General features: G+C 45.2%; 1 protein-coding gene across 1 annotated transcript; it reads right to left on the bottom strand.

Moving 5' to 3' along the window:
* Window positions 1–12,934: 12,934 nt before the first annotated feature.
* LOC119732829 lies at window positions 12,935–14,251 on the bottom strand. The gene has a single exon (XM_038206433.1). The coding sequence runs from the start codon at window positions 14,249–14,251 to the stop codon at window positions 12,935–12,937; it is 1,317 nt and encodes a 438-aa protein (XP_038062361.1).
* Window positions 14,252–16,268: the final 2,017 nt, after the last annotated feature.

Consider the following 16,268-nt stretch of genomic DNA (forward strand, 5'->3'; position numbering starts at 1 on the left):
AATACTGCAAAGAATTGATGTGCTGGCAGTGCTCCCAACAAATTTGATTTTGTTCTCCCAACAAAACTTTAAAAAAAATGTCTTTACATGTAGGCCTACACATGTATGTTTAAAAAAATCACACACTGACACACACACACAAAATCCACTTCAATTCAATTCAAGAAGACATTTATTCCATACTCCTTTAGAGAATACATCCATCAATAAAATAGAAATCTGGTAAATAACAAGATAACAAAATCAATAAATATGTGTCTGTGACAGCAAAGATTCTTTTCTAGAGGTTGGATGTAATTTATTTACTCCGAATGTACACCACAAAAAAAGGGTTGGTATTAGCTACAAAGAAAGGAATAAAGAAATAAAAACAATCATAAGTTAACATCAAAATTAAACGAAGAATTAACACTTTCCAATGATCAACGAAATAATATCTTGGTGAATCTAAAGTAATTTAAAAGATGGCTAATAATGCAAAAAGGAAAATACATGTACCTAATCCTCTAAAGAACAACATGATAAAGTTTCCTTAAATTCAAAGTTAAAATGTCAGTGTTCTTTCCTCTACTGTCCTAAAGCCTGTAAGAATAAACAATGCCTTTAACTTTAATCTCCTTAACACCTAGTGCCTCGCCCAGCCTCTCCAAGAATAAACAATCTCCTGTCCACTCACTATACCACACTGTAGTAAAAAGACTTATACATACATAATGAGCAGGAAACTGAAACCGCGTTCCCACTTGATTTGGAAAAAGGTGGATCAAGATCCGGCATTTTGGTGTGATCGTTATCTTACCGCAACGAAACCGCAAGTCGCGTTCCCACTTATGCTTGATCCACCTTTTCGTACGGAAATGTTGGGTCCGAAAGGTCACTGAGTTCGGAATTACGCGCGCTCTGTGGGAGTGCCATTGTTGCATGGTTGCATGCTAGGCCAGGATGGGTCAGTTTTCAAACAGCACTATCAGAATTCACAGACAAAAATTACGCGAATTCACCAACATAAATCACGGATCCGTAGAGGATCCGTGCGTGCATAAATTAAAAGGTGAAATCCAACAGAGCCGCTCACGTGTGACATCACGGCAGAAACCAATGCATCGATAAGGGATTCCCTGGTTCTGAAGCTTCTCATTGGTTAGAAACGGTCACATGATGTACTACGACATCATTTCCAATTTTCTATAATCAATACTTCAGATTTGTCACTTCCGTACGTACCGCGTTATCGGCACTATTCTCATCACATACTCGTAAGCTTTTCAATGATTCTGTGCCAAAGTGAAGTCTTTTGGTGAGTGCGGACTCAGAGTCATTTATGGATGGAAAAAATAAGTAAAATTTCAGGAATGAAAAAGGTTTAGTAATGGACGAACACGCAACAAAAATAAGGCCTATACATGTAGTGTAGTTTTAGGATACCACGTGCGCTTTTGCATGCGCAGTGCTAGCCCGTAGTTCAGCGGTTGTTTATTGTGCATGTTATAAACGCTGGAAATGTTCACATGAGCTACACGCCTGAAAACGTGTTTCTTCGTTCATGAGACCGCAACATTTTCGCGCCACTCGTGCACTGGGCGGATGTTAACAGGTCAAATTGCCGGATCAGATCCACCTTTTGCGTTCCCATCTGATCGTGATCCGGCAATTGCCGGATCTGATCCACCAATTGGGGGATCTGTATCCTGGTCCAGAGGTGGATCAGAAAAGGTGGATCTGATCCTGATCCACCTTATAACGGTTAGCGTTCCCACTACACACAATTGCCGGATCTGATCCACCAATTGGGGGATCTGATCCGGCAATTTGGCAAAAGGTGGATCAGATCCCCCAATTGGTGGATCAAGTGGGAACGGGGTCAAAGACTCCAGTCAGGCCTCCTGTGGAGTTAATCACTCAACCCGAAACTTGGAATTTGTGGCTGTCCCACCCAGGGCTGGCAATGGTGCAGTGACCACATATCAATTATCTGTCTAGTGTGGATACACAGTATAGCTACTCAGCACTAGCACCACAATATCGATATCATCGATACTAGTCTTTAAAGTGATACAACTAAAGCTAGGAATTGATAAACTAATGTATATACAATTACACAACGCTCAGTTTTCTGCCTAAAGAAAATAATCTAAGCATGGTCAAATGGTACTGAGAGTATGAGTTCCCACAGTAGTCTTATAACACTTCCACTAATAAAAGAATACGAAATAATCAGATGAAATGATAACTGCTCCTAACTTCTACTTTAACGAATTAAAGAAAAGAATCTCTGTACAAATATGAACCTGATCACTGTTTCTGGCAAGTAAATTCACTATAAATGCTGTTTCAAGATCCAAATGTCAAAATAGTAAGAGTACAAACATCACAAAATAACACAAAATCTCAACTTGAATTCAGGGGCCAAACAGTAAAGTAAATCAAAACCAATAATCCTAGATACATCTCAAGCTTTTCAGAAACCAATAAATGCACTTTCTCTCTAAAAAGACTCCAAGTAAGTACATGTATAACAAACTAAAATCAGTGCAGTAAACTAGAATATCAATGAATTCAATGAAACCAAGCAAGTCACTTCCAAGAAATGGAAACTTTGTAAGCAAGACTGGAAACTTTCAAAGAGATCCTCTTAGCAAAATATCTGAACCCTTAAGTTCCTTAAGTATCAAACTCAAATCAATGAACTGACTTACGTAAGAAACAATATACAATATACAAGTGTAAACTTACCACAAATCTTCAACAACAAGGATTCTTCTAGCCTCAGAACTTTGGTGAAACGAGCATGGAACAAGAGTGATAAAATGACTGTGTGTGGACTGCCTTGCATCAACTGAAGGAATGGCTAGATAAGCCACATGTCTCAGAAGTGGGTACCGCAGGAAGTGCTTTGTGGTCTACCTAATGAATTATTCATGATCCACACTTAAAGAGGAAACAGCTATTTCAGTTCTCAATGAAGCAAGTTAAAAGAATATGAAATTACACAATTAAGAAACTGATAAATCTAAAAATTAATGTGGCCTGACGTTGCGAACTTAGCAAGTTCTTCTTCAGAGGCTAAAACAGAAATGACAGAGGTACATACATTAACATGGGGGTGCACACAAACATGCAGGGATGAAAGAAGAAACACAAAAGGAGGATTAGGTGGGAAATGTGTGGAAAGATGCAGGGGAGGGTGGATGAGAGAACAAAGAAACAAAGGGAGATGGCAAACCACAAGGGGTCTGGTATGAACAGGGGAGGGACCAGAAAGGGGAAGGATCAAAGGTCACAGGGAGTGGGAACGGACAAAAGAGTGTGGGAGAGAAGGGGGATTATGGGGGGGGGGAACAGTATGGAGGTGGAAAGGGATGAAAGATGGGGAAAGATGGGGAAACACAAACAATGAAGACCAGGTGGATTATCTGTAACAGAAGACAATGGAGGAAGAAAAATATTAATCATTTCCAAGTTGGATGTTGAGACCATGTGGTTGAATAGTTCGAAGACGATTCATCCACACTTTCTCTCTGCTGAGGCGAACTGAGTCCTTGCGATGGCCAAGAGATTCAATGCCCTGCAAAATCATATCAGAAATGGAGTGGTTAGGCAGGTTGAAGTGATGACCAACAGGGGTGTCTAGTTTCTTGGTGTTGACCGTTGACCGGTGGGCATAGAAACGCTTCTTGAGCGTATTCTTAGTCTCACCTACATACTGCACTCCACAGACCCTGCAAGAAATAAGATATATGACATTAGGGGTGTTACAAGTGATGTTACCAATGGTTCTGTGGGTAGTGACAGAAGAGTGGCCAGAAAAGGAGTCAGACTCCTGGATATGAATCTGGCAGACAACACATCTGGAACTGCACTTGAAAGTACCATGCTGGGTGGGAGGGGATGCATCTAAGGATGGGACTTCAGCTCGAACAATCAAGTCCCGTAGATTTTGAGGACGCCTGTAAGCCAATGTGGGGCCGTTGGGGATGGCGCGGGCAAGGCGATCTGAAGTATGGAGGATATGATGATTGTCATTAGTGATTTTGCGAAGGGGAGGGAGATTGGGGTGAAACGTGGTAACCAAGGGAATCATGGGTTTGGCCATGGCATCAGGGGCCTTTCCCGTGAGAGCTAGATTTCTGGGGATAGCTTTAGCTCTGGCAATGGCACGATGAACTTGGCGAGAGCTGTGACCCCTGGCCACCAAGTTGTTCCTCAGTATCTGTGTATGGCGGGAGAAATCGGAATCATTAGAACAGATTCTTCTGAGTCTGAGTGCCTGGCTAAACGCTATGCCAGTTTTGCAGTGCCTGGGGTGACAGCTGGAGGAGTGGAGGTACTGGTGGGTGTCTGTGGGTTTGGAATACAGGTCAGTGGTTAGTGAGTTGCCTTGCTTGCGGACGGTGACATCCAGAAAGTGGGTTTGGTGAGCCGAGAACTCCGATGTGAATTTGATGGTTCTGTGGAAGGAATTGATGTGGTTAGTGAAGGTCAAGAGACTGTCCTCATCGCTGGTCCAGATGAAAAAAACATCATCAATATATCTCCACCAGATTAAAGGGCGACATGGGGCCGAGGCAAGAATGCATTCTTCGAGGTCACCCATGAAGAGGCAAGCCATGGATGGGGCCATGCGAGTGCCCATTGCAGTGCCGTGTACCTGTAGATAGTGTTCACCAAGGAATGAAAAATTGTTTTTCGTTAGTATAAGTCTCATGAGGGTGCCAACATCACTGATGGGAGGAGTCGTGTGTCCTGCCTTGGCCAGAGCCAAGGAGCAAGCACGAACACCCTCCTCATGGGGGATGTTGGTGTACAGAGATGAGACGTCGAAAGTCCCAATGATGGCCGTGCTGGGAATCTGGTCCTTGATTCCTTCAAGCTTGCGTAGGAAGTCTGGGGTGTCGTGAATGTATGACGAAATCTGTGGGACAAGGGGTTTGAGAAAACTGTCAATGAACAGGGAGATGCGTTCCGTGGGTGAGCCATTACCGGAGATGATGGGTCTACCGGGGTTGCCAGCCTTGTGAATCTTGGGTAGAAGGTAAAATCTGGCAGTCCTACAATCAGAGGGAGAAAGAAATTTGTGAGCTTTCTTGGACAACTGGTCACGTGATCGCATATCGTCAAGTACCTGTTGTATATCTCGACAGAAAGTGCCTGTGGGGTCAGAGTCAAGGCGGGTATAGTTAGTGCGATTATCCAACTGACGGTGGGCCTCATCAATGTACTGCTGACGATCCATGATGACCACAGCTGAACCTTTATCTGCTGGCTTGATGATGATGTCGGTGCGAGAGCGCAAGGAGTTGAGAGCCAGGCGCTCCTCTCTGGGGAGATTATCATGAGTCCTGTGGGGGAAGTTGTCCGGGTTAGTGACTTGGGAATTTATAACTTGAACGTATGTCTCTATGGCTGGCACACGATTCTTGGGGGGTACCCATGAACTCTTGACTCGAAAAGGCTCTGGCTCACACGGTTCACTGTCCAGGAAAAACTCACGCAGACGGATTCTACGGTAGTATTCCGTGAGATCTTGGCTGAGCTGAACCTGGTTCACAGAACGGGGAGCGGGACAAAAATTGAGACCCTTGGAGAGAAGTTTGTGCTCTGCGTCAGATATTGATGAGGAAGAAAGATTAACTACAGTGTTGACAGGGGGTTCTGGTGGTGGCGTGGTAGATGGGGACCTAGGACGTCTGAAACGTCTGTGTCTGCGTTGTTGTTGCTTGGCAAGCAAGCCACCAATCTTCTTGTTTCTCCTGTTGAGTAGGACAGAGTCAAGGTTAGACAAACCCCTTTCAATCTCATCATGGAAATTCCTGTACGTGGAATCAGAACAACTGGATTTGAGTTGGGAGTCAAGGTGGGAAATGTTCTGACGGAGGTCCTCACGTGTAAATTGACACTGCTGAGAGAGAATATTGATGAGTTTAATAGAGGCACCATGCATAACTTGATTCCATCTCCTTTGAAGGTGTGGTGGGAGGTTTCCTAAGCAGGGAGTGTGAGACAGTTGCAAACCTTTGGGGATAAATCGAGAGAGGGAGTAAAAACTGTAGTTATCCTGATGGTAGGAGAAGCGTAAGGCCTTTTCCTTTGCCTTTCTGAGCTGTTGGAAAGTGCAAATGGTGTCACTCATATCTGTAGAAAGGGAGAGAATAAATGGTTAATACAATAAATCAGTGGAGGAACACGAAGACAAAAAGTACAAGTCAAATGGAGTTGCTCATGCCTTTTGAAGGGACAGAGCAAAACAAAACAAAATTGTGGGTACCTGTAGAGTGGAGAGAACAGTTTGATTAGTACATGGTATAAAACGATCAAAAGAAGGAACAAAACAAAACACAATGAAACTTACATATCAGCAAGGAGGATCACCACGAAGGGATACTGCAACAGAGAAGTTGAAACATGAAAAAAGTAAGACTGCTGCAAACTGCTTACTGACTGGGTGGACCTGAAATATATAAATCTAAAAATTAATGTGGCCTGACGTTGCGAACTTAGCAAGTTCTTCTTCAGAGGCTAAAACAGAAATGACAGAGGTACATACATTAACATGGGGGTGCACACAAACATGCAGGGATGAAAGAAGAAACACAAAAGGAGGATTAGGTGGGAAATGTGTGGAAAGATGCAGGGGAGGGTGGATGAGAGAACAAAGAAACAAAGGGAGATGGCAAACCACAAGGGGTCTGGTATGAACAGGGGAGGGACCAGAAAGGGGAAGGATCAAAGGTCACAGGGAGTGGGAACGGACAAAAGAGTGTGGGAGAGAAGGGGGATTATGGGGGGGGGAACAGTATGGAGGTGGAAAGGGATGAAAGATGGGGAAAGATGGGGAAACACAAACAATGAAGACCAGGTGGATTATCTGTAACAGAAGACAATGGAGGAAGAAAAATATTAATCATTTCCAAGTTGGATGTTGAGACCATGTGGTTGAATAGTTCGAAGACGATTCATCCACACTTTCTCTCTGCTGAGGCGAACTGAGTCCTTGCGATGGCCAAGAGATTCAATGCCCTGCAAAATCATATCAGAAATGGAGTGGTTAGGCAGGTTGAAGTGATGACCAACAGGGGTGTCTAGTTTCTTGGTGTTGACCGTTGACCGGTGGGCATAGAAACGCTTCTTGAGCGTATTCTTAGTCTCACCTACATACTGCACTCCACAGACCCTGCAAGAAATAAGATATATGACATTAGGGGTGTTACAAGTGATGTTACCAATGGTTCTGTGGGTAGTGACAGAAGAGTGGCCAGAAAAGGAGTCAGACTCCTGGATATGAATCTGGCAGACAACACATCTGGAACTGCACTTGAAAGTACCATGCTGGGTGGGAGGGGATGCATCTAAGGATGGGACTTCAGCTCGAACAATCAAGTCCCGTAGATTTCGAGGACGCCTGTAAGCCAATGTGGGGCCGTTGGGGATGGCGCGGGCAAGGCGATCTGAAGTATGGAGGATATGATGATTGTCATTAGTGATTTTGCGAAGGGGAGGGAGATTGGGGTGAAACGTGGTAACCAAGGGAATCATGGGTTTGGCCATGGCATCAGGGGCCTTTCCCGTGAGAGCTAGATTTCTGGGGATAGCTTTAGCTCTGGCAATGGCACGATGAACTTGGCGAGAGCTGTGACCCCTGGCCACCAAGTTGTTCCTCAGTATCTGTGTATGGCGGGAGAAATCGGAATCATTAGAACAGATTCTTCTGAGTCTGAGTGCCTGGCTAAACGCTATGCCAGTTTTGCAGTGCCTGGGGTGACAGCTGGAGGAGTGGAGGTACTGGTGGGTGTCTGTGGGTTTGGAATACAGGTCAGTGGTTAGTGAGTTGCCTTGCTTGCGGACGGTGACATCCAGAAAGTGGGTTTGGTGAGCCGAGAACTTTGATGTGAATTTGATGGTTCTGTGGAAGGAATTGATGTGGTTAGTGAAGGTCAAGAGACTGTCCTTATCGCTGGTCCAGATGAAAAAAACATCATCAATATATCTCCACCAGATTAAAGGGCGACATGGGGCCGAGGCAAGAATGCGTTCTTCGAGGTCACCCATGAAGAGGCAAGCCATGGATGGGGCCATGCGAGTGCCCATTGCAGTGCCGTGTACCTGTAGATAGTGTTCACCAAGGAATGAAAAATTGTTTTTCGTTAGTATAAGTCTCATGAGGGTGCCAACATCACTGATGGGAGGAGCCGTGTGTCCTGCCTTGGCCAGAGCCAAGGAGCAAGCACGAACACCCTCCTCATGGGGGATGTTGGTGTACAGAGATGAGACGTCGAAAGTCCCAATGATGGCCGTGCTGGGAATCTGGTCCTTGATTCCTTCAAGCTTGCGTAGGAAGTCTGGGGTGTCGTGAATGTATGACGAAATCTGTGGGACAAGGGGTTTGAGAAAACTGTCAATGAACAGGGAGATGCGTTCCGTGGGTGAGCCATTACCGGAGATGATGGGTCTACCGGGGTTGCCAGCCTTGTGAATCTTGGGTAGAAGGTAAAATCTGGCAGTCCTACAATCAGAGGGAGAAAGAAATTTGTGAGCTTTCTTGGACAACTGGTCACGTGATCGCATATCGTCAAGTACCTGTTGTATATCTCGACAGAAAGTGCCTGTGGGGTCAGAGTCAAGGCGGGTATAGTTAGTGCGATTATCCAACTGACGGTGGGCCTCATCAATGTACTGCTGACGATCCATGATGACCACAGCTGAACCTTTATCTGCTGGCTTGATGATGATGTCGGTGCGAGAGCGCAAGGAGTTGAGAGCCAGGCGCTCCTCTCTGGGGAGATTATCATGAGTCCTGTGGGGGAAGTTGTCCGGGTTAGTGACTTGGGAATTTATAACTTGAACGTATGTCTCTATGGCTGGCACACGATTCTTGGGGGGTACCCATGAACTCTTGACTCGAAAAGGCTTCGATTAAGAAACTGCTTTAAACATAAAAGAAATAGCCAGATAGTAAAAACATAAAAAAAATCCTGTCACAATTCTCCACTGCTTGCGCGTTGGGTCCCACACCAACTACAAGTGTAGGCTAACCAAGTCGGCAATTTCCAAACAACTGAATTCAAAAAAGAAAGAAGACTTTTTGTCTATTATCTTTTGGTCTATTCGCATCACTAAATGCTTTGGATGTAGTCTCAAAACACCAAGCGCCAAAGTCGTCTATCTACAGTTCTTTGATGTGGCCATCGTAGCGTTGTGGGTACACTGTAGACCAACCCGCTTGCAGCCTTCCTCCCAGACGTTCGACAAGCATTTCTCCCAAACCAGCAAGGGCTTGGCTGAACTGCGCGAAGTCCGGCTGAACAGATGTTACTTGAGTTTCCGTGTGGTTGCTGGTGACACGGATTGCTGACTCTGGTAGATGATGCCTTTTGTAGTGTTGGCCTGCTGTTGTACGGGTGGATCTTCTCGGTTCCGCTGTGTCAATGCTGTCTGGTGGAGACTGGGAAACTGAAGGGCTCTCAGTCTCCACTGCTTCGTCCGGGTGATTGGGCTCGGCTATCATCGCTGGTAAGGTACTGGTACTCGGTCCCACCGGCTCACGGTTATCTGAGGGAGACTGGGACACTGAAGGGCTCTCAGTCTCCACTGCTTCGTTGAAGCTATGTGGTTCTGACAGCTCTGCTGGCATGGTGGTTTCCTGTGGGGGACTCAGGGCAGTAGTACCTGGGGGACTCTTCAGGGCAGTAGTACCTGGGGTCTCCACTGCTTCATCAGAAGCCTGGGGATCATCCGCCATCGTTTCACCATCCGCCATGGGTTCACCTGGTTCACTGGAACTCTGGGATGGGGCTGTTGTCGGCTGGGTATCCGCCTCCTTCACTAAGACCATTACATCCAGCAGTGATGAAGATTCCTCTTCGTCAGCAACCTGACTCCTGTTGGTTGTTTCTCCTCCATCTTTGTGGTCTCCTCTCTGGCCAGTGGCTACTTCAGTGTCATGGTCTTGATGTTCGACAGGCATCGGTTCGTCCTCGCTAGCGTCTGAATTCTGATCATGAGTGACTCCATCTTCTGGATCTGGAACCTCACCTAGGAGCTCATTGTCTGAGACCTCTGATGTAGAGTCGCCCTCTGGAACAAACTCTCCCGTATCTAATACCTCTGTCCTTGTCACTCGCTTCCTTGGGCCTGTGCCATCAGCCAGTTGTACTTCGTACACGTTGTCATGTGGTCGTGCTGTAACCTTATAGGGTGTTGCCTGCCAGTGGTCACCTATCTTGCTCCTCCCTGGAATACAATTCCTCAGCAGTACCCGGGTTTCCACTGCGGTGCCCTTATCGTTGACTCTCTCCTCATTACGCTTACACCTTACACTGCCTCACTCCTCTCCATCTGTCTCTTTCTGGCAACCTCTGCAGCAGCTTGCAGTCTCTGCTGGTGTTTTTCCACCCATGAATCACAACCTAGTGGTTTGCCGGCATCTGCAGCTGGGTTTAGAAGAAGATCAATCGGGAGTGTGGGTTCTTGCCCCATGAAGACAAGTAAGGGGGACAAGTCGGTAGATGAGTGCGGGGTGCAATTGTACATGAACACGAGCTCGAATGTGTTGGGGCCATCTGCGTTTTTGCCCGGGTGGCAGTGTGCGGAGACGGTCATGGAGCGTGCGGTTGAACCGCTCACACTGACCGTTCCCCTGCGGATGATACGCCGTGGTCCTACTCTTTTGGATGCCGTAGACACCACACAGATCCTTGACAAGTTGTGATTCAAAATTTCGCCCTTGGTCGCTGTGGATACGGCGGGGAACCCCAAATTTTTGAAACCACTCTTCAACAAGGACCTTGGCCACGGTCGACGCCTTCTGATCTCGACACGGAACAGCCTGCGAGAATTTACTGAAAACGTCGGTCATGACCAACACATTCTCTCTTCCGTCAGTCGCTTTTTCCAGAATGGTGAAATTTTTTTATTTTTTTTTATTTATTCTGGTTTATTCCTAAAAAGCAAAATATATTGTACACAACAGCATAAATGCTGACAATTACAATATTTACAAAATCAGGCTGAAAATTCATATCGTTAGAGTTACAGTAAAATTTGAAAGGGAGAAACTAACTAACAGACATGATACAAAGCATAAATTTCACACACCAAAGGTGAAAATTTACATTCCATAAAAAGTTTCACACAAGCCATTTAGATTACCAACACAAACACAATCCTTACCCCCCCCCCAAAAAAAACCCCAACATCAAACGAGCAAACACACCCAACAAACAACTAAACAACAACAACCAGACATGCATTACATGTAGAAACATTACACACATCACATTTTACATTACATAAAAGTCCTTACAGTTACTATTAGATTAAAAAGAGAGAACCAAACAAACAGACATGATATACAAGGCATACAATTATTCACACACACCAAAGTTTACATTTACGATCCATATAGAAACAAGTAGTTTAAAAAGAGAAATTGATAAAATACAAACAAGCAAGCAACAAACAAACAAGCACCCCAATAACCCAACAAAAGCACACAAAAAAACCCGACTACAGCGGCAAGCCAAATAACAAACCCAGAGCAGCTCCCCCCATACATATTCGCAGGCAGGGCAAAAACCATAATATAAATCACTGGAAATATTTTAAACTACATGTGTACATGTACTACATACCCAAGATAAATCACTAGTTGATACTATTTAATATGCTAACTAATGATGGAATGGTGGACTTGTTGTATCTAACAGACCTACACTTAGGGACCTGCATGCCAGTGATGGTGGATGATCTAAGCTCTCTGCTACACACATTTTCCCTAAGTGGTGGCAGCATGTTTCTAAATCTATTAGAGTTAAGAAGTTTGTTACCAAACTTAAGCAGCAGATCCTCCCTCCTAGATTTAAGAGTAGGCAAACTAAGCACGCTGAGTACTGCGGTGTAGGAGTCATAGCCATGGCCAAGAATGATACGTACTGCACGTTTCTGTATGCTTTCAATGGCATCACTTTGGCGGACACTAATAGAGCTGTGCCAAACCTGACTAGCATACTCTAAAATGGGCCTTATGTAGCCAGTGTACACAGCAACCATGTGAGAGGTGGGTATATTAGCCTTCTTAAGAATACACAGAGTGTACAACCTACAGGATGCCTTAGAGACAATATCTGTGGTATGGATGTCCCATTTCAGGTTGTTTTGTACAGTAACACCGAGTAACTTCATAGAGGTCACATAATTCAATGCCATGTCATCAAGTTTAAATGAGGACCTAGGTGTGTCACGCTTCAAAAAACTTACTGTCATGGTCTGACATTTAGATGGCTTTGGAAGTACACTGTTGTCATAACACCAACTTGACAAGTCATCAAGATAGCTTTGCATGTGAGATGGTTGGCCATGCTTCACTACTTCACCTATAGTTAAATCATCAACATATTTCCAATGTCTGCAGTTTTCAGCTGATGCATCATTAACCAAAATCAGAAACAGAATTGGACCCAATTTGGTGCCTTGAGGAACCCCACAAGAAATACTCTGAGTCTTTGACAAATGACCGCAGAGCTTAGTATTATGGGTACGCTCAGTGAGAAAACTGCAGACAGTGGGAACAATAGAATATCTAACTCCAAGTTGAATGAGCTTTCGAATAACAATATTATGGTTCACCCGATCAAAAGCCTTCGTAAAATCTATGGCACAAAGGTTAGCAAAATGACCAGTTCTATCAAGTCCCTCATGCACAAAGTTAAGCATGTCCACGAGATAGAGCACAGTGGAGCTGCCTTTGACGTTGCCATACTGATTGACATCCAGCTTTGAAGAAATGTCTTCGAGGATCCACTTTGCAAGAAAGGTTTCAAACACTCTTGCGAAAATCGGTGTGAGGGAGATTGGCCGAAGCTGGTCGAGGCTTGATATATTCCTCTCCTTAGGAATGGGCACAATAGTTGCTGTCTTCCAAACGGAGGGAAATTTTCCTTCAAGTAGGCAGGCATTGTACAAACAAGTCGGTGAGAGGGTCAGCCAATTCATAAGCAAACTCACTGATCAGCCGTACTGGCAAATCGGAGGGATGGCCAGCTTTGATTGGCTTCAGTCTCTTGAGGGTCTTAAGCACTTGCCCCCTGTATATAAGAGGGGGTGGTGACTTGGCTGGTAGATATGAAGGTAACCCTTGGAGATCAAGGGCAGGCAACTGATTGCATATATCAGCGAAGTGGCCATTGATTGTTTCAGATGTAGTTTCTGGGTCGACATCAGCACCAGGGATCATGGTACATTTGGATTTAATCTGGCAAAGTTTTTGAATTTGTCTGTGCCATTTGCCAGGCTGGCTACACTTCAGATGTTGGACAGTGTGCTTGTAGAACTCACACTTGGCAGTCCTAATTTCCCGCCGTATCTTGCTACGAAGTGAACGCCATTTGTCCATGTTGCCACTTCTGAAGGCGTGTTGTCGTTGTTTAACTAACTGCTTCAAGCGATGTGTCATCCAAGGTTTGTCATTGTTCTGCAGTGTAGAGGTTACCAGTGGAAAATGGAAATTGTAGGCATCTGTAACTGTAGTCAAGAAGTTTCCCACTGAGTCAGTACATGAGTCAGTGAGTGCACTGCTCCAGTCGTAGTCGACTATCCACTGCCCAAACGAACGCACCGAAGAATCTCTGTAGGGTCGAAAGCTTGTTGCGCCCTTCTTTTGTTGAGGGAGTTCACAGACCGCCGAGAGGAGGACACAGCAATGATCACTAGCTCCCAGAGGTGGGAGTCTCTCAGGTTCCTTGAACAGGACAGGAAAATTGGTGAAAATCTTGTCCAGGGTAGCATTACCACGAGTAGGGAATGAAATCAGTTGTGTCATACTCAAGTTAGCCTCGATAGGGTCACATTTCAAGCCATTGAAGTCACCGAAGAGGGTGATTATTGCTGACATGTCTGACGCACGAATGTGATCTACAGTGTTGCATATGTGATCCAGAATCTTGCATTCAGATGTTGAGTTAGGTGGATAGTAGATGACACCTATGTACAAACTTGCCACCGAGCATCTAGCCTTTTTCACGTCGAGTTTCAGCCACATACATTCTAACTCGCAAACATGGTCGGACAATGTATGCACAGATAGATGATCCTTGGCAAAAATAGCAACACCACCTCCTCGCTTGTTCGGACGAGATTTACTGATGGTAGTAAATGTAGGAATGTTAGCTACCTGGGTAGTTGCATCGGTGAACCATGTCTCTGTTGCAATTGCAATGTCCACTTTGTTGGAGTGCAGAACCAGTTCAAGTTCCTCCATCTTGTTGTTAAGTGATCGTGCATTAGTAAGGAGCATGCGAGGTAACAAGGGTTGCTCTAGAGTCTTTTGTGGGTTTGGTGAGGCTCGAAGCTTAACAAGGTTATGCTCTGACCGGTTGGAATTGGCATGCAAGACATATTCCCTGCCTGCAGAGCAAACAACTGGGATCTGTCGACGAATGTGGCAGCCCCCACGGCGGCCACGCCTTGGCTTAAGGAGCCCAAGGTTTTGAAGAATCTCAAGAGAATGACTAGGCAATCTCCTCAGGGTGGATGAGGTAGGTTTGAGGCGAAGCATACATGTTCTGTCATAACGAAGTCTTCCAGCAGAGCCGTTACTACAAACTGCCTCCCCGATAAAAATGCACATAGTTATATCATAGAACGCAAGTGTCGGAAATACCACCTTTATCTTCAGTATAGTAAAAGAGGCTTGTTATCGACAGCAAGATGTGGCAGTTTTACCTCATTAAAATCGTTTTTGAAGATCAATTTGCTGCTCCAGAATATGTATGGCCGCTAGCTCATCCAGCAAAACAGTTAAAGGAAAGATAAAACGGCAAGAACAGCGACAAAAACACAAAAATATAAAAATCAGACGAGTATAGTTTAGCAGACATGGCAGCAGCAAAACAGCGCCCTCTATTGATTGAAATTGATTGCCAAGATGTCGAGTGGGCGCTCAGCCAGTAACCTTCCCATGGATGGCCTAACTGCAGGGGTTGGTGCTTTGGACACGGTGCACCTCTCGCATTTCTGACACCACTTCTCTACGGCTGTGGCCATTTCCGGCCAGAAACACCTCTTCCTGGTGAGCGCAAGAGTGCGCTCTCATCCTTGATGACCTGCCTGATTGTGGAGTGTATCCATCACCATCGGCTGGAGTTCAGCAGGGACAAGCAACTGATAACTGTTGCCCTCGACTGGGTCGTGAAACTGAACGTACAAGACTTCGCCACGGACTTCGATTCCATCCCATCTCTTGATAAGAGCTCTCAGGGGACTATATTCATGCTTCAGCTGCCGACTCCCAGGTTTACCTCCTCGTCTCCACAATGTGTAGAACCGTGATATCAATGGATCACTCTGTTGTAGCCGTGCTAGATCTTCATGAGAATACCCTGGTATGGTTGAGGTAGCAGATGGAGCCGCAGTAGCCATGGTCATGCGTACAGTCACTCCACTGGTTGCCGTCCCGGGTTGGACATCATGCATTGCAGTGGACTGGGTCACGAGCTGGAGGGTGTCTTCTGTACGACTTTTCTGCCGGCTGAGCGCATCTGCATTTGCGTTAGATTTTCCTGATCGATACTTTATCTGGAAATCGAACTGTGCTAGTTGACTAGCCCATCTCATTTCAGTTGCACCGAGCTTTGCTGACTTCAAGTAGGAGAGAGGATTATTGTCAGTGTAGACGATAAATTCTGCCCCAAGTAGGTATTCGCGAAATTGCTTCAGTTTTGGACGGATCAGTCGCAACTCCTTCGGCCGATACAATATGGCCAAGGTATTGGCACTCCTTCTGCAGCAGGTGACATTTACTTGGCTTGATCTTTAGGCCATGTTGACGCAGCCATTGGAATACAACCTCAAGCCTCTGAAGATGCTCCTTGTAGGTTTTGGAGAACACCAAGATATCATCGAGGCACAGAAGAAGTGCACTAAAGTTCAGATCTCCCATCACAGCCTCCACACGGCTGTTTCATATGCGTAGCGCGTGTATTAATAAAGTATACGCTGCGCGTACGCTTGGAACATCTTCACTCCAGTAATTATTGTGACGTCACGCGAAAACATGGCGCTCTCCACGAGCGAGAGTGTCGTAGTTTTCGTGACAAAGAAACAAAGATTTAAACACGTTCTTCACTGTACATGTATTTATTTATGAAAAAATAAGACATATATGTTTAAAACCTTTAAGAAACCTTCAATAAAATCGAGGTCCCCGATTTAACATTTAAGTTTTAGTGTTTTTTGAGGTGCTAATTTCATCGTACGTCTGCACGAAAAATGAACTG

The sequence above is a fragment of the Patiria miniata genome, unplaced genomic scaffold, assembly GCF_015706575.1.
Source record: "Patiria miniata isolate m_02_andy unplaced genomic scaffold, ASM1570657v1 HiC_scaffold_25, whole genome shotgun sequence".
NCBI lineage: Eukaryota > Metazoa > Echinodermata > Asteroidea > Valvatida > Asterinidae > Patiria > Patiria miniata.

Coding starts and splice junctions, on each gene's coding strand:
- LOC119732829 (XM_038206433.1), bottom strand. CDS start 14,251: ATGGAGGAACTTGAACTGGTTCTGCACTCCAACAAAGTGGACATTGCA.